General features: G+C 42.5%; 1 protein-coding gene across 6 annotated transcripts in view; it reads left to right on the forward strand.

The window, feature by feature from the left end:
- The window catches only part of CSDE1 (cold shock domain containing E1), a 118,502-nt gene extending 109,056 nt beyond the window's left edge, over positions 1-9,446 (forward strand). For all 6 annotated transcript variants that reach the window (XM_068269686.1, XM_068269685.1, XM_068269688.1 and 3 more), the window contains 4 exons: positions 160-335; positions 2,030-2,193; positions 6,876-7,008; positions 8,173-9,446. In XM_068269686.1, the coding sequence (XP_068125787.1) occupies positions 160-335; positions 2,030-2,193; positions 6,876-7,008; positions 8,173-8,220 (521 nt within the window). In that variant the 3' untranslated portion in view covers positions 8,221-9,446. The remainder of the gene's footprint in view (positions 1-159; positions 336-2,029; positions 2,194-6,875; positions 7,009-8,172) is intronic.
- The last annotated feature ends 10,083 nt before the right edge of the window (positions 9,447-19,529 follow it).

The raw sequence follows: 19,529 nt of genomic DNA on the forward strand, positions 1-19,529 counted from the left end.
GAGTACACGCTAGATAGGTAGAGTTCTGTCTAGCATTGGTACAAGGCTTTAGATTGCATAATTTGTCAGTTCATACTGCATGAGGACAGATATTTTGATTTTGACTGTCAATCCCTCCAAGTTCAACAAATCACTTAAAGTGAGTATTTTTTTTTTCAGAGAGTATGAAAGGACGTCTCTTCCCCTTTGGCATTGTGGGAATGACAAATAAAGCCGATTGCCTACAGAAAGGGGAAACTGTGAAGTTCCAGCTTTGTGCTAGTCAGAATGGGCAGACCATGGCCTGTACCATTGAGCCTCTTCGCAGGGGTACTGTTGAATGTGTGAAAGACCAGGTAGGTGCCTAACTGCAATTTTTTAAGTCAGTAATTTTTTTGGGGGGTAGCACTTCCTTTAGGCTTCTTACATACTATGATCCATTATGTTGCAATTCTTCACTGCAACGTTTCTTGAAATGTGTTGTGACCGTACACAGTACCATGAAAATACGCATCACTGTCAGTGTAAACACGCACGTTACTCTGTAAATTATCTGTTTTATCCTGATGGAACCCACCGCACCACAATCAAATGTGATGGCTCCGTAGGGCTATCCTGGGCTGAAAAGTCTGATGAATTTTTGGGTACAGTCAGTAGTTTCACAAATATACAAGAGATCTGTCCCAGAGTGAGATGCACTATAAATTACAATAGGAAGCTGTCAGTTGGTGTGATTAACCTGGCAGTTCTGATGGGTTTTGGACCAATGCCTCTGGGGGATTCTCTGGTTCCTTTATCATTTAAAAGCAGTTGCTGGCAAGGAGCTTTACAGCGATGCCAGCCTGCTTACTTGCATGCTAGTATTCTGACAGTTGGGCTGGGAATGATTTTGAAAATCAAGGATATTCTTATAGTACCTAATATTAATCTGACAACTTGGGTTTTTGACAGGTCCAGTTACTCATTGGAGGATTCTGAGTAGCCGCTACATAGAAAGTTTCTAATGCATTTTATTGTGGAACAAATAAATTTCTGATACGTATGCATAAACACTTATATTTGACAGTTTTTCACAACTGTGGTCCTTTCAGAAGGTGCAAATTCACTTTTAACTTTTTAAGGTTTAGCACATGCCAGCTTCACTTATGCATTCATATTCGCAATTGGCTTGTAGGACAGGAGACCATACTTTTCTGAACACGTTGTAATCAGATCTTCTATCTTTCTTTAAAAAAAAGTAACTCTTATTTTAATACATTTTTTTTTTTAATTCTAAAATTCAAAAATGTATTGCAGCCCTGATTTGCAGTTGCCCATCTCAGTCATGTGAGTGCAGCTGCCTCTTCACTCCCCCCTGTTGGCCCGGCCATCAGAACCATACCTCCTTCAGACAGGGGGTTGCTGCAGTGTCTCTGCCCACATAGCTTGGGAAGGAAGGGACAGCTGGCATTGTATATGTTTAATGTATTATACATTTATTTATTTTTAATTCATTAAAGAGACACTGAAGCGAATTTTTTTTTTGATACTATGATTTCTATGTGTAGTACAGCTAAGAAATAAAACATTAAGATCAGATACATCAGTCTAATTGTTTCCAGTACAGGAAGATTTAAGAAACTCCAGTTATCTCTATACAAAAAAGCCATTAAGCGCTACGACTTTCAAAGTCGTGGAGAGGGCCGTTTTCTGACTTTTATTATCTCAACTGTTTTACTTTTCCTCTGCCAGAGGAGAGGTCACTAGTTCAGACTGCTCTGAAAGAATCATTTTGAATGCTGAGTGTTGTGTAATCTGCACATATTAGAGAATTATGCAATGTTAGAAAAAACATTATATACCTGAAAATAAAAATGAGAATATTTTCTTTGCTACTAATCTTCTAGTAATTATTCATAGTACACAACCAATTCATTATATCATATATTTTTTTTCGCTTCAGTGGCTCTTTAAGTACATTAATAAAACAGGACCTTGGGCTTGATTTTATTTTAAGTGTTCCTCTTTCAGATTTGAGTTATTCACTTGGTCTGTTTTTTCTTTTCTATAGTTTGGCTTTATTAATTATGAAATTGGTGACAGTAAGAAGCTATTTTTCCATGTAAAAGAGATCCAAGATGGAGTTGAGCTCCAGGCTGGGGATGAAGTGGAATTCTCAGTTATCCTTAATCAACGAACTGGGAAGTGCAGTGGTTGTAATGTAACTTTATTAAGGTAAGAAACACAAGCTTTATAAACTGGAATCTCCAGCATGTAATACTGCCATTACAAAGCTTTATGGTCCTTTTATACTGGTGCGCTGCAGTAGCTGTGCAACTTGGAACAATCACGCAACCACCAAAATGTTGCACTGCACAAAATTGCCAGTGCGATTTGAAGGAAAATGAACATGCGACTTGCTGTGCAATTCCAGGAGTCGCAGGGTATTGCACTGCAGCTTGTGTTCTTCTATGGCGCCTGGCGTAGTTCCATGGCACAACAGGTAGTGATGTCTCATTGGCCACTGCCAGGGGCCGAATTTACCATAAGGCACTGTAGGCATGTGCCTACAGGTACCGGATGATGGAAAGGTGGCTCACTCCCCTACTCAAGCCCCTTCCTCCCGCCTTCCCTATGCAGAGTCCTGACAAGAGTGTAAATAAGGTTACTCACCCTGCTCTCGTCAATCCACTGACGAGATCTCCCTTCAGTCAGGGGCACCTCTAGCTACTTAATTTTGAGGGTATCTCTGCTAAGGGGCTCCTGTAGCTACCTGTGACAAGGAAAATTAGGGAGAAGTGACAGCTAGGCAGCCAGCGCACTTGCGGTGCAGTTTTGGGGTTTGTAGGTTCATAGATGGCAAAGTCTACGGTGCCTGGACATCTGTGCCTATAGGCTCCTGTGAGGTAAATCTGGGCCTGGCGACTGCGATGAGCTGCGGTGGGGTAATGTACTGGGATGTAGTAAGTGAAAAAGGGGGCCTTAGTAACGAGTGTGTTTACATATTCTACTGTTTCCTCAGCTTAACCTGTCCATTGCCCACACTGACATATTTTACAGATTTGCAAATTCTGCCCTGGAAACGTGAGTAAGAAGGATGAGTGATTCTAAGCAGTAAAACCTACAGGCTTGGGCCATCACATGCACTGTGCTCATCAGCACTGCAGGCTTGTATGGCCATCCTTCTGCTATAAATAGTTGCAGAGGATGTAAATATGGTGTAGCGTATTTTGCAAATGGTTTAAAGGGGAACTGAAGTAAGAGGTATACGGAGGCTGCCATATTTATTTCCTTTTAATCAATACCAGTTGCCTGGCAGCCCTGCTGGTCTATTTGTCTGCAGTAGTATCTGAATAACACCAGAAACAAGCATGCAGCTGGTCTTGTCAGATCTGACTTTAAAGTCTGAAACACCTGATCTGCTGCATGCCTGTTCAGGGGCTATGGCTAATAGTATTGGAGGCAGAGGATCAGCAGGGCTGCCAGGCAACTGGTATTGCTTAAAAGGAAATAAACATGGCAGCCTCCATATAGCTCTCTGCAGTTCCCCTTTAAGTCTGGGTCTGCCTATTTCAACACGTGCAAGTGTCTTTCAGTTGTAAGTAAAGTATGCAAGCTCAGTAGTAATGGATTACTTGTATCTAAAGAGACAGCTGTAAGCATTGGCCTCAATTCACTAAGATCATGCTGGAGATAAGGCAAGAGAAAACTTACCTCCACACAGTGAGAGAGTTATCTTATCTCTTCATTCCTTAAGTTACCTCCTCTGTAGTTAAGTTACCTCCTCTGTAGTTAAGTTACCTCCTCTGTAGTTAAGTTACCTCCTCTGTAGTTAAGTTACCTCCTCTGTAGTTAAGTTACCTCCTCTGTAGTTAAGTTACCTCCTCTGTAGTTAAGTTACCTCCTCTGTAGTTAAGTTACCTCCTCTGTAGTTAAGTTACCTCCTCTGTAGTTAAGTTACCTCCTCTGTAGTTAAGTTACCTCCTCTGTAGTTAAGTTACCTCCTCTGTAGTTAAGTTACCTCCTCTGTAGTTAAGTTACCTCCTCTGTAGTTAAGTTACCTCCTCTGTAGTTAAGTTACCTCCTCTGTAGTTAAGTTACCTCCTCTGTAGTTAAGTTACCTCCTCTGTAGTTAAGTTACCTCCTCTGTAGTTAAGTTACCTCCTCTGTAGTTAAGTTACCTCCTCTGTAGTTAAGTTACCTCCTCTGTAGTTAAGTTACCTCCTCTGTAGTTAAGTTACCTCCTCTGTAGTTAAGTTACCTCCTCTGTAGTTAAGTTACCTCCTCTGTAGTTATTTTCACATGCAGTTAATTAACAGCCTGTCTTTAACTCTGGAGTTATTTTAAGGATTGGAGAGTTAACTTAAAGACACAAGAGTTAACTTTAGGTTTGCCTGAGGTAAAATGTTTCCTGAATACTACATGCCTTATCACCATGGTAACAACTCTAGAAGAGTTATTAAAGGACTTACGAGGCCATAATGGCTAAAAAAAAGCCAAGTACCTTTAAGATGTTTAAATGCATGGAGGACGCCGTCCGCGCCCTCCGTGCAGTTCCGCCGGGTCCCCTTCCTGTGATCGCCCCCCGTGCCGAGCGCGACCCCACAGGCCGGGTCGGGCTCTCGTTCCGCTCCCAATATGGCTGCTTCCTCTGGCCGCGGCTGCGCAGTCCACCTGGCCGCTAGTGCGGCTGCGCAGCTCTACGGCCAACCCCCCGAACCACGCACTGTAGCGTGGATCGGAGGGGTTGGCCGTAGAGCTGCGCAGCCGCACTAGCGGCCAGGCGGACTGCGCAGCCGCGGCCAGAGGAAGCGGCCGTATTGGGAGCGGAACGAGAGCCCGGCCTGTGGGGTCGCGCTCGGCACGGGGGGCGATCACAGGAAGGGGACCCGGCGGAACTGCACGGAGGGCGCGGACGGCGTCCTCCGTGCATTTAAACATCTTAAAGGTACTTGGCTTTTTTTTAGCCATTTTGGCCTCGTAAGTCCTTTAAAGACAGGAGATAATCTTAGTGAATTGAGGCCATTGTCAGTTTATGCCTTGGTCAGGACATCCTAATTGCTCCCCATAGTATCAGTGCTGTGACTTCTTGTGGGAATGAGTAGCTAGGTTGGACAGCCACATCTATTCTCAGAATGCATTACATTAGAGGAAGTAAGGTGGGATGGATGAAGGGTTTTTTCGGTTATTCGGCTTTCTTATGCTTTTATTGCATAATGTGGTTTGCAAGCTTGTTCAGTTTCCATCTTGCAGGACCGTGGTGATTTCTCATTCTCTTCATGCTAATGCTTCTGTCACAGCTGTGATTCATCACCGATTTCTCTGTTAATGACTGGACAATGTAGTAAAACATTTGCACAAAAATGTTCAGACAATAGGAAATAGACAATAGAATAGGAAAGCTTGTTGTCTACTCAACGTAAAATCCATTAGTTTAAAATGTTAACTCCACTTTCATTGACATGGCGGTGCCTAAAATTGCTGCACAAGCCATGTTGTAATGTTGCATTCAGCTGTAATTTCCTATGAGTCTCTTCTGCATGGTTACAATACACTGTTTGGTTTTGATTGTATCCATTGGTGTTACATTCTTAAAGGAAACATCAGGCAAAAACTGTAAAATCTGCTTTATTCACCTGGGGCTTTCTCCAGCCCCTTGCAGCCGACTGTCCCACGCTGACCGTTCTCCGCCGCCGTTCCAAGCTCCCTGCGCACTGTTCAGGCCGAGCTTGAGGTTGTCCTTACTGCAGCTGCGTGAAGCGCCGCTGTCAATCATGGCCACGTGGTCGGTGGCGTACTGCGCAGGCGCAGAACTACTGCGTTTGTGCAGTATGCTGCGGACCATGTGGACATGATTGACAGAGGCGCGTCACGCAGACGCAGTAAGGACGACCTCTGGGTCGGCCTGAACAGTGTGTGGGGAGCCCGGGTCGGTGGCGGAGAGCCGAGCGATCAGCGCGGGGCGGTCGGCTGCAAGGGGCTGGAGAAAGCCCCAGGTGAGTAAAACTGATTTTACATTTTTTGCCTGTTTCCTTTAAGCCTCATACCCGCGGTACTATTTTCCACTTTTTCAAAAAGTTGTCGCGTGTAGACATCCAAATTGTTTCCGATTGATTATGTGAACTACTAAAAATCGATCGCGTTAACTTTCAAATTAAAGATTCTTTGTCATTTGTAAATATGGCCACACATCATACTTTATATATTTCTTTTCTGTTCAATCAATTGCAATCAATTTTTTGATGGAATTTAAAAATTCTGACCTGTATCAAAAAGGTGTTCACTGTTTCCCCATTTCTGAAAGTGTTTGAAAACTCAATTTCTTGATTTATAGACACAAGCAATTCTCCTCTCTAACCTAAACATTTCATTTTATAAAAATTGATCAAAAAAATCCAAAAACTTAATACTTTTTAAATTCTATATTATGTTTTTTAAAAATTGGATAATTTTATGGTCACGTGGAGGGTCATCTTAAATCTTATAGCTATTGTTCCTAAAAAAAAAAAGTTCTTAAATTGATTTGTAGTGGAGCGTATCTAGTAATGTTTAAAGCTCCATTTTGTTGGTGTCCTTTAGAGATGGGCAATGAGATGCTATGAATCTTGGCCTTCATGCAAATTGTTCGTAGCTTGGAACTGGGTGAATCGCAATCTTCAGGAAGTGCATTTGTTTGTCTAATTTTCAAGCTATTATATTTGCATGCAAGCTGGAATTATTAGCATGTCATTGGCTGTCTCTAGTGTCTAGTGCTGATGCATGTACTTGCTGGACACCATGCAGCCCAGATCTCTCCAGCGGAATCAGGTTTAAAATTGCAATGGATGTAAACATTTCGCAGCTATACAATACAAGTGACAAACTGGTTGCGCATCACTTTTTTTTTTTTTAATTCTTTTTACATTTTCTCTTTTCAGTAAAGGCCCTGAAATGGTAGCAGCCCCACGTCCTGACAGATTGGTGAATCGACTAAAAAGCATAACTTTGGATGATGCTAGTGCACCTCGCCTCATGGTATTGCGTCAGCCTAAAGGCCCTGATAACACCAAGGTAAGATGGCTGTGTCTATCTGACTGGTAGAAGAAATGAGAAATTCTAATTGTTTTGCACAAGTCTGAGGAGGGAGCAAGATGTAGGCATAAAGTAGCCAGTCCTGACTGTTTTAAATGAACATTGAGGGGTGGGGCGATATAATGCTCCTATACAATTCATTAGAATGGAAACACTCCAAAAATGCTGCATGTCCTGCAATTGCGATTTCATTAATCTCAATCGTGCTAGTGGAATCTGTCCCATCCATTTACATTGTCATTGCGTTTAGGGAAATTGCTAGGAATTGAAAGCGCTCCCTAAACGCTTAAACGCTCTGTGTTCCAGGCCTAAGTCTGACTGGAGAAAAGCTCTATAAAAATTAGCTTTACAATGTTGTTCTTACCTGCACACTTATTCTGGGGAGTAATTCAGAATAAAATTTTCCACAATTACTAGGACAGTGGACTTTAGTAGCAATAACACTTATAGTATACTACATGTCCTGATGCATAATCTTTACATTTTAGATTAAAGAAACTACACAGTATTGTGTTAAAAATCCTTGCAGTAAACACTGTCAGATTACTGCAAAGGATGTTGCCTCAGTTTTGTTTTGATTGATTCATTATGTGGTATATTTATAGGAATATTGCCTGGGTTGGATCTGCTCTCACTGGATTACATTATTTGGGATCTAAAAGCAACCACCATAAAGTTTCTCTAGAAGTCCTTTGTTTGTATTTTTTTGTTTTGTTTGTAGCCCCCTAGTAGTGAGGGCCCGTTTCCACTAGCGCGGTTTCCGCACCGAATCCGCAGTTTCCCCGCAGGAAAAATGGGTTCGCCGTCTGAATAGCTTGCGCTAGTGATTCGGCTGTCATTGCCATCCTTTTCCGTGCAGAAGGCTGTGAATCCCATAGCCGGGCATGGCACGGCTGATGGGATTAGTCTGCGTACCCACAGACCAGGAAGTGCCGCCGCGCGCTGCACAAGTGGAAACGGGCCCTGTTAGAAAGCACAAATTTATTTAGTTAGCAAAAGTGACTTTTTCTGATCTCAAATGGACTTTGACTCTGAAATCAAATTGGTTACACACTGATATAAATAATGTAACACTGATATAAATAATGTATTAAATGTTTATGTATTATTGGTAAACCTTTCTTTCCTTTTTCCTCCTTGCAGGGATTTAGCACAGAGAGAAAGATCCGTCAAGCTGGTGTCATCGACTGATTTTGTTTTCCATCCACGAAAGCACATTACCTAAAGTATGATAAAACCAAGGGTTATTGTGAAGAGCAACATCTCATCTTTGCAGCCCGTGAATTTGGAGAATCTCTGTTAACAATTACATCTATTTTTAACACCTTCCATCTTGCGTTAAGCTTGGGGAAAATCCTGAGAAACCAATTTTTTTTTTTAAATTATGCACATTTGCAAGTAAGGAGTTAAGTTGAAGCCTTATTATATTTTCTTTTAAAGGAGCTTTGAATTGTGCATCTTAACACACCTTTTTTTTTTTTTTCGTTATCCAATATAAAGCGTGACTTAACCCTCTGCAACTCTGCACTTGACACTGTGTAGCATATATTCTACCTCCCGTTAATCAAACTTGGGTTTTATTCCCTCCACCCCACCCCCATGCAAGAGGACCACAGGGCGATGGTGGAATATATCCTATTCAGCAACGCTCATTTCTTTAATCAAATGACGGCCAAATTTCATCACTTTTTATATATCAAATTTGAACATTTTATTAATTCAGTTGAATGAGCCTAAAATATTTAGAATATAAAAAGCATTTGATTTGCTACCTTGTTTTTGTTAACAACTTAGTAATGCAGATATCCACAAGGGTGACATGTGCCATCAGTGTGAAGTTCAAAAAATGTTTGAAACGCACAGGGATTTTTTTTTTCTTTTGTTTGCTGCTTTCATGGGCAGCTTCTAAATATTCATGCATTGTAAAGGAGAAGAAAATGTGCCTGAAATTTTTATTTTTTTCTTCAGTTTACAGAAACCACTCATACTATTAAACTTGTTTAGGCTTTTCATAGAGAAATTGATCTTTACGTCAACATAAATGGACAACTGGTACTTTTTTATTTTTATTTTTTTCCCTCCCTCCCCATATAACTGCCAGTAACCAGGCAGGCCCATGACAACAGCCTTGAAGGTTTCCTTCCCTTCCTTTTTAAATTTTATTTTGCTGCCCACCTCAAATGTTCAAGCCAGGAAGTACACTTGTTAAAAGTATTTTAAACCAGAAAGATCAAGTTAATTCTTCCTGGGTTGATGGAAGATTTCTTGTGTTTATTTTTGTTTCTATTTTTTTTCTACTTCTGTGATTTAGGGGATCTTCTGTTGGAGACTTGCCTTTGTAATAACAAAACTTGGCTCCAGATTTTCTGTTAATGGCAAAAAAAAATGAAAAATAGAATAAAGTTTTACCAATTTAATTTTGATATACTGTTTTTTTTTTCTCCATCTTTAACCTATTTTAGTGTGTGTGTCAATGTAGATTGCTGCATCAACACTATTGATGATTCTAATAGGCCATAGTTTATCTCCAGTCACAGAAAAAGGCCAGTGCCACTTTCAGTTTTATTAAAGTGGATCTGAGATGAAAAACGAACTATAGCAAGTAACTTGTCTATGTATCTTATCTAAAGTTTTTATGGCTTACACAGTAAATTTAGCTGCAAACAGCTTCAATAGTTTATGATTATTTCTTCCTGTGAACAAATGAGCGCAGCCATATTCTGCTCGTCACGTTACACAGCCAAACTGCTCTGCATCCTCCAGCCTGTGAAAACTCCACTCCCCTCTCCGTCCCAATTCCAGGGTTGGCTGAAATTATGGGAAAAATCAGGATCAAAACGCTGTATTTGTGTGAATGATTGTACAGGCACAGTCCGCTGTCCATTCATGTGAATGATTAACCTGAGCACCATAGCCTGTTTATTGCCTGGGGAAGCCTGTCTAAAACAGCCCTTAAATAGTGCACTGTTAACCAGTTAGCAGCTTTAAACAAAATATTTTGTTTGAAACTGCTGTGCACTCTAATACTCTGCTGGCAGATTTTGTTTCGCTGCCCAGTGCAGCCAAAAAAACTGGTGTCTTGGAGCAGTTATAGTTGCCTGTTCTGGGCAGCTTACACTTGCACCTCTGAACTTTCAACGTGTCGTCTGGGTCCTGATCACGTCCAATCACATGACATGTGATCGGTATCCTGGAGACCAGGTCAGCTTTACAGCCCCACCCGGTGGTGGAAGAGACTCTTCCATCGCCCCTCTTCCACCACCGGGTGACGTAACGCTGACATGGTTTCCTGGATCTTGATCATGACGTCATGTGATCGGAACCAAGCAGACATGTTGGGGTTACATCACCACCGTGGTGGAGGAGAGAATCCAATCCAGCCATCAGGACAGGTAACTAAAAACTCTCTGCTGCACACTCTGCATACCCTTCCGAGAATGTATTCTTCACTATATGCAACCTTAAATGTCTCATAACGTGCCACTGTTGCATTCCCTGTACAAACAGAAATGCAAGGGAAAGAAACAGTTTCCACTGAACATAGCCTTAAAGTAGTGTTCCCCAACCCTGTCCTCAAGGCCCACTAAAAGTGCATGTTTTGTTGTTGGGCCACAGAAGTAGTTAATCAGCTCTGCTAAGACACTACCTCACCTGTGCATGTTTGTGGTTTCTGCAAAACATGTACTGTTGGTGGGCCTTGAGGACAGGGTTGGGGAACTCTGCCTAAAATGACAACTGTAATGAGGGATATGGAGGCTGCCATATTTAATAAAGTTACTCTCAATCCAAGGTTTTACTGTAGAGTGCTTTGCTATACAAGCAAAACATTTGTGACATTTTGACTTGATATACAAGCAAAAAAAGTGTTCTTCCTTTTGCGCTGCAGGATTGTACTTAATTGTGATTAACCTCCTTCGCGGTAATCCCGAGTTCAGCACGGTGTGGAAAAACAATGCCAGAAGCGGTAACCCTAAGCTGAACTCGTGGTAGCCCCCGGGAGGTCTATGTAGAGCAATGCGCGCAGCGCGCATTTTAACTTACCTCCCGGGGGATCCCGGCTTCGGACGCCATTCTCCTTCCTTTCTTCGAGGCTCTACTTCCCCCTGGTTAGATCGCAGTCTGTCATCATGGCAATCTCACTATAGGGTTACAAGCGCCACCTGGAGTACGGAAGGAAAACTGCAGCGCTGGATCAGATCGGGACTGAAGTCAGACCCACATGACTTCAGTTCCCATCCTCCACATACCGGAAGATATGCAGAGCTGTGAAGACAGATGGGGCGCTCGCTGGAACGAGGCTCGGTATGTATCTAGCAGGGCAGTGGCTGCATCGGGGCATTAGGGGGGTGGGGGCACTATGCCTTACATCACTAATGCTGCAGATAATGTACAGGAGCCCCTGCACCTAGCTAATTTATACTGTGGGGCTCCTGTACCTAGCTAGCCTGTACTGGGGGGGCACCTAACCTTTACTGGGGGGCATCTAATTATCCTATAGTGGGGGGCACCGAACTAGTCTGTCCCGGGGGGCACCTGCACCGAACTAGTCTGTCCCGGGGGGCACCTGCACCGAACTAGCCTGTCCCGGGGGGCACCTGCACCGAACTAGCCTGTCCCGGGGGGCACCTGCACTTAGCGTATACTGGGGGCACTTAGACCTGGCTACCTACCTACAATAATCTGCGGGGGATTCCAAAGACAGATGGGCACAACCCGGTGTATAAATGCACACACGGGAGTACATTTTTTACATTGGGGGGCAGCGACGAGGCAACGGGCGCGGCCGATTCCCAAGTGATTTCATGTTGAAATTTTTTAGGGAATCAGCCAGTTGAGTATGGGCAGATGACCGATCTCTCTCTAATCAGATTTGATTAGCTAAAGATCTGTCTCTTGGTCGAATCTGCCCATCATCTCTATTGTATTTGTGCAGGTTGAGCAGCTGTAGCTTGGAAGTATAAATGATCAGAGATTTTGGGGAGTAATTTTGAAATTTAGTTTAGATTTTGTTTCAAGCTTTTATTGGACTCAAAATGTTTACTAGACCCTTGCTTGACACATTTTAAGTCACAGGAAAAAAGGTTATGAAAATTAATTGGATCACTTTTTTTGCACAGAAATCCAGCAGAAACTGAATGCCAGGGAGGTTAAGGTGCATTCACACATCCAATTTTGATTGGCCAATTTTGCCACCTACATGTAGCGTGAGCTTACCTACACAATGGCCTCAATTTATAAAGCATTACCGCATGCATTGTTGATATTGGATTCATAAAATGTAATGCATGTTCTATGCATGTTTTACCACATGCGGTAATGAAAACGTCGTTTGTGTCGGTAAACTGAATGAAGTGTATTCATGAAAGAAAAAAAGGGGGAGTAAGGAAGCGATAACATTTTATCGCCAACAAAGACCTGGCGAGTTTGCTCTACACAGTAGCATTTTAGGTGACAAATGGAGCCCTTTCATCTTAATGTTATGGAATTTTTAAGGATACAGAGGAGGAAGGGTGGTTGTACGATTTCTAAGGACCTGGGTAATATTAGTGTGTGTGTGTGTGTATACAGTGGAGGAAATAATTATTTGACCCCTCACTGATTTTGTAAGTTTGTCCAATGACAAAGAAATGAAAAGTCTCAGAACAGTATCATTTCAATGGTAGGTTTATTTTAACAGTGGCAGATAGCACATCAAAAGGAAAATCGAAAAAATAACCTTAAATAAAAGATAGCAACTGATTTGCATTTCATTGAGTGAAATAAGTTTTTGAACCCCCTACCAACCATTAAGAGTTCTGGCTCCCACAGAGTGGTTAGACACTTCTACTCAATTAGTCACCCTCATTAAGGACACCTGTCTTAACTAGTCAACTGTATAAAAGACACCTGTCCACAGAATCAATCAATCAAGCAGACTCCAAACTCTCCAACATGGGAAAGACCAAAGAGCTGTCCAAGGATGTCAGAGACAAAATTGTAGACCTGCACAAGGCTGGAATGGGCTACAAAACCATTAGCAAGAAGCTGGGAAAGAAGGTGACAACTGTTGGTGCGAGTGTTAGAAAATGGAAGGAGCACAAAATGACCATCAATCGACCTCGCTCTGGGGCTCCACGCAAGATCTCACCTCGTGGGGTGTCAATGGTTCTGAGAAAGGTGAAAAAGCATCCTAGAACTACACGGGAGGAGTTAGTGAATGACCTCAAATTAGCTGGGACCACAGTCACCAAGAAAACCATTGGAAACACATTACACCGCAATGGATTAAAATCCTGCAGGGCTCGCAAGGTCCCCCTGCTCAAGAAGGCACATGTGCAGGCCCGTCTGAAGTTTGCCAATGAACACCTGAATGATTCTGTGAGTGACTGGGAGAAGGTGCTGTTGTCTGATGAGACCAAAATACAGCTCTTTGGCATTAACTCAACTCGCTGTGTTTGGAGGAAGAAAAACGCTGCCTATGACCCCCAAAACACCGTCCCCACCGTCAAGCATGGGGGTGGAAACATTTTGCTTTGGGGATGTTTTTCTGCTAAGGGCACAGGACAACTTAATCGCATTAACGGGAAAATGGACGGAGCCATGTATCGTGAAATCCTGAACGACAACCTCCTTTCCTCTGCCAGGAAACTGAAAATGGGTCGTGGATGGGTGTTCCAGCACGACAATGACCCAAAACATACAGCAAAGGCAACAAAGGAGTGGCTCAAGAAGAAGCACATTAAGGTCATGGAGTGGCCTAGTCAGTCTCCGGACCTTAATCCAATAGAAAACCTATGGAGGGAGCTCAAGCTCAGAGTTGCACAGAGACAGCCTCGAAACCTTAGGGATTTAGAGATGATCTGCAAAGAGGAGTTGACCAACATTCCTCCTAAAATGTGTGCAAACTTGGTCATCAATTACAAGAAACGTTTGACCTCTGTGCTTGCAAACAAGGGTTTTTCCACTAAGTATTAAGTCTTTTATTGTTAAAGGGTTCAAAAACTTATTTCACTCAATGAAATGCAAATCAGTTGCTATCTTTTATTTAAGGTAATTTTTTTGTTTTTCCTTTTGATGTGCTATCTGCCACTGTTAAAATAAACCTACCATTGACATGATACTGTTCTGAGACTTTTCATTTCTTTGTCATTGGACAAACTTACAAAATCAGTGAGGGGTCAAATAATTATTTCCTCCACTGTATATATATATGTATGTATGTATATATATGTGTGTGTGTGTGTGTATATATTTATATATACACACACATTCTCTCTGCAGAATTATTAGGCAAGTTGTAATTTTGAGGAATAATTTTATTATTGAACAACCATGTTCTCAATTAACCCAAAAACCTCATTAATATCAAAGCTGAATATTTTTGAAAGTAGTTTTTAGTTTTTTAGTTTTAGCTATTTTAGGGGGATATCTGTGTGTGCAGGTGACTATTACTGTGCATAATTATTAGGCAACTTAACAAAAAACAAATGTATATTCATTTCAATTATTATTTTTTACCAGTGAAACCAATATAACATCTCAACATTCACAAATCTACATTTCTGACATTCAAAAATAAAACAAAAACAGATCAGTGACCAATATAGCCACCTTTCTTTGCAAGGACACTCAAAAGCCTGCCATCCTGTCAGCCATCCTGTGGATTCTGTCAGTGTTTTGATCTGTTAACCATCAGCATTGCGTGCAGCAGCAACCACAGCCTCCCAGACACTGTTCAGAGAGGTGTACTGTTTTCCCTCCTTGTAAATATCACATTTTATGATGGACCACAGGTTCTCAATGGGGTTCAGATCTGGTGAACAAGGAGGCCATGTCATTAGTTGTTCTTCTTTTATACCCTTTCTTGCCAGCCACGCTGTGGAGTACTTGGACGCATGTGATGGAGCATTGTCTGCATGAAAATCATGTTTTTCTTGAAGGATGCAGACTTCTTCCTGTACCACTGCTTGAAGAAGGTGTCTTCCAGAAACTGGTAGTAGGACTGGGAGTTGAGCTTGACTCCATCCTCAACCCGAAAAGGCCCCACAAGCTCATCTTTGATGATACCAGCCCAAACCAGTACTCCACCTCCACCTTGCTGGCGTCTGAGTCGGACTGGAGCTCTCTGCCCTTTACCAATCCAGCCACGGGCCCATCCATCTAGCCCATCAAGGCTCACTCTCATTTCATCAGTCCGTAAAACCTTAGAAAAATCAGTCTTGAGATATTTCTTGGCCCAGTCTTGACGTTTCAGCTTGTGTCTTGGTCAGTGGTGGTCGTCTTTCAGCCTTTTTTACCTTGGCCATGTCTCTGAGTATTGCACACCTTGTGCTTTTGGGCACTCCAGTGATGTTGCAGCACTGAAATATGGCCAAACTGGTGGCATCTTGGCAGCTGCACACTTGACTTTTCTCAGTTCGTGAGCAGTTATTTTGCGCCTTTGTTTTTCCATATGCTTCTTGTGACCCTGTTAACTATTTTGAATGAAACGCTTGATTGTTCGATGATCACGCTTCAGAAGCTTTGCAATTTTAAGAGTGCTGCATCCCTCTGCAAGACATCTCACTATTTTTGACTTTTCTGAGCCTGTCAAGTCCTTCTTTTTACCCATTTTGCCAAAGGAAAGGAAGTTGCCTAATAATTATGCACACCTAATATAGGGTGTTGCTGTCATTAGACCACACCCCTTATTACAGTGATGCACATCACCTAATATGCTTAATTGATAGGCTTTCGAGCCTATACAGCTTGGAGTAAGACCACATGCATAAAGAGGATGATGTGGTCAAAATACTCATTTGCCTAATAATTCTGCACTCCCTGTATATACAGTGGGTTGCAAAAGTATTCGGCCCCCTTGAAGTTTTCCACATTTTGTTATATTACTGTCTCAAACATTAATCAATTTTATTGGAATTCCACATGAAAGACCAAAACAAAGTGAGAAGTGGAACGAAAATCATACATGATTCCAAACATTTTTACAAATATCTGCAAAGTGGTGTGTGCATAATTATTCGGCCCCCTTTGATCTGAGTGCAGTCAGTTGCCTATAGACATTGCCTGATGAGTGCTAATGACTAAATAGAGTGCACCTGTGTGTAATCTAATGTCAGTACAAATACAGCTGCTCTGTGAAGGCCTCAGAGGTTGTCTAAGAGAATATTGGGAGCAACAACACAATGAAGTCCAAAACGCACAAGACAGGTCCAAGACAGGTAAGGGATCAAGTTATTGAGAAATGTAAAGCAGGCTTAGGCTAAAAAAAGATTTCCAAAGCCTTGAACATCCCAAGGAGCACTGTTCAAGCGATCATTCAGAAATGGAAGGAGTATGGCACAACTGTAAACCTACCAAGACAAGGCCATCCACCTAAACTCACAGGCTGAACAAGGAGAGCACTGATCAGAATTGCAGTCAAGAGGCCCATGGTGACTCTGGATGAGCTGCAGAGATCTACAGCTCAGGTGGGAGACTCTGTACAGTGCATGACTAATAGTTGTCCTATGGACAAAGTTGGCCTTTATGGAAAAGTGGCAAGAAGAAAGGCATTGTTAACAGAAAGCATAAGAAGTCCCGTTTGCAGTTTGCCACAAGCCGTGTGGGGGACACAGCAACCATGTGGAAGAAGGTGTTGATGAGAAGAAGGTCAGATGAGACCAAAATGGAACTTTTAGGCCAAAATGCAAAACGCTATGTGTGGCAGAAAACAAACACTGCACATCACTCTGAACACACCATCCCCACTGTCAAATATGGTGGTGGCAGCATCATGCTTGGGGGGTGCATCTCTTTAGCAGGGACAGGGAAGCTGGTCAGAGTTGATGGGAAGATGGATGGAGCCAAATACAGGGCAAACTTGGAAGAAAACCTCTTGGAGACTGCAAAAGACTTGAGACTGGGACGGAGGTTCACCTTCCAGCAGGACAATGACCCTAAACATAAAGCCAGGGCAACAATGGAATGGTTTAAAACAAAACATATCTATGTGTTAGAATGGCCCAGTCAAAGTCCAGATCTAAATCCAATCGAGACTCTGTGGCAAGATCTGAAAACTGCTGTTCACAAACGCTGTCCATCTAATCTGACTGAGCTGGAGCTGTTTTGCAAAGAAGATTGGGCAAGGATTTCAGTCTCTAGATGTGCAAAGCTGGTAGAGACATACCCTAAAAGACTGGCAGCTGTAATTGCAGCAAAAGGTGGTTCTACAAAGTATTGACTCGGGGCCGAATAATTACGCACACCCCACTTTGCAGTTATTTATTTGTAAAAAATGTTTGGAATGATGTATGATTTTCGATCCACTTCTCACATGTATACCACTTTGTATTGGTCTTTCACGTGAAATTCCAATAAAATTGATTCATGTTTGTGGCAGTAATGTGACAAAATGTGGAAAACTTCAATGGGGCTGAATACTTTTGCAAGCCACTGTATGTATGTATGTAATGTAATGTAATGTATGTATGTATGCAAGTGTATGTATGTATGTATGTATGTATATATATTTTCTAAAAGTGCCCACTTCTACCCAGCATGCACCTTGTCATTAGGAAGTCAGCGGCAAACTACCGCACTCAGAAAATTATACCGCCAGCTTTCCGCACACTTACCGACTGCTATCACAATCACCTCGCACTCGGAGGGTTTTTTATAAAATCACTGCAAAAACCCTAATTTACTGCTAGCGGTAATTTCCCGCCCGTCTCTGAACTACCGCACTCACTTTTATGAATCGAGGCCAATATGTATATACTATTCAATATCTGTTGGCCCTCATACTACATGGAGGTAAAATTGGCCATTCAAAATTGGATGTTTGTGTGCCAGGCTTTATACTTTCTCATACTGCCATTCCTCCATCATCCTCATAAGGCCTCTTTTCCATAAGCATCTGACAGGTGGTGAATTCACCGGCCAGGCGCTTGCTAGTGCTCTGCACAGGCGCCTCACCCCCCCCCCCCCCCCCCCATGCAGTTGCAACTGTGCTCAGACGCAGCCTGAAACTGTTTTATGCCGCATGGTACTGCTTGACACGCATAGTTACAAATGCTGCCATTCTGCTGCATTTTACTTGCCTCAGCCACTAAACGCGTGGCGGCACTTCCAGATGTGCGGTTACGCTGACTAATCCCATTAACCGTGCCATGCACAGCTATGGGATTCGCACAGATTCGGATGGAAAAGCCGGCCAAATCGCTAGCGCAAGTGATTGAGCCGGTGGCTCCATTACTCCCTATGGCAGAGTTTCCCTGCGCGATTTGCCTGTGCGGAAATTCTGCGGATTGAGACCGGTTTCCACACAAGTGGAAACTGGCCCTTAGCCACAGACCCTGAACAAGCATGCAGCAGATCAGGTGTTTGAAATTGTCAGATCTGACAAAATTAGCTGCATGCTAGTTTCCGGTATTATTCAAACATTTCTGCAGCCAAATAGATCAGCAGGGCTGCCAGGCAACTAGTATAATTTAAAATGAAATCTGTCAGCCTTCTTGTTTCCAGCTTCAGTTTCCCAGAGACTGCTTTTACAAAAACCGGACTTGCCAACATGCTGCTAAAGCCGATCGTGCTGCTGCTCCTATCGCTATGACAACAGAGCTTTGTGAGCCAGTCAGAAGCCGATGATCACTGGGTCACGGAGCTCAGCTGTAATACCCAAAAGCAGGGTGAGTGAGCTGCAGCAGCGCAATTGGCCTTGGGAGGCTTAAGGTGGCCACAAACCATACAATTTTTTAAATCTGTTCAATTTAAGAATTGCAATCAATTTTTCTGATTCTAACATTTCAAAAATATGACCAATGTACCACACACATGTTAAATTGTTACCCAATTATGATAAAAATGATTGGAAACGTTGAGAAAATTGCTAGGGTGTGTATTAAACTGACAATCTAACACGCCATACAATCTTTAGAAAAATTTCCAGCATTCCGGATCGATACAAATTGAAAAAAAGGGAAATCTGATCAGATTTTTCAGTTGAATGAAAAAGCTTTCAATTCATATTTATCAAATTGCTGTAAAATCGGATCATTTTATTGTGTTGTGTGGACTGGCCAACTTTAGGCAGACCCATATGGCATAAATTCCAACTACACCTGTCTGAACGCGGTTAATAATGCTAGAGGAATGTGGGTTGTCCATACTGAAACAGTTCAGAAACTGATCACTGGCTGCAAGTTGAGATGGATTTTAAATTGCAATAAATGTGCAGTACAGAATAGGGTTGTAGCGAACTGTTCTACTGCGAACAGTCCATGGGCAGCCTACTAATTCTCGGTCAGCAAGGTCCCTCAAGGTTGTCCTCAATTGCAAGCTTGTGGCCAAGCACGCTTTGCGCATGTCATGCACAGGCGCCCGATCGAGGACTGCCGGGCCAGCGCCTGAATACGACTGAGGGACCTTGCCAACGTGGAAGTAGTACAGAGCTCATGGACTGTTCTTAGTAGAACAGCTTACTACATCCCTACTACAGACATGTATGTTGAAAATTATCTTTTTGTTTGTTTTTGTTTCGTTAA

The sequence above is a fragment of the Hyperolius riggenbachi genome, chromosome 2 (genome assembly GCF_040937935.1).
Source record: "Hyperolius riggenbachi isolate aHypRig1 chromosome 2, aHypRig1.pri, whole genome shotgun sequence".
NCBI lineage: Eukaryota > Metazoa > Chordata > Amphibia > Anura > Hyperoliidae > Hyperolius > Hyperolius riggenbachi.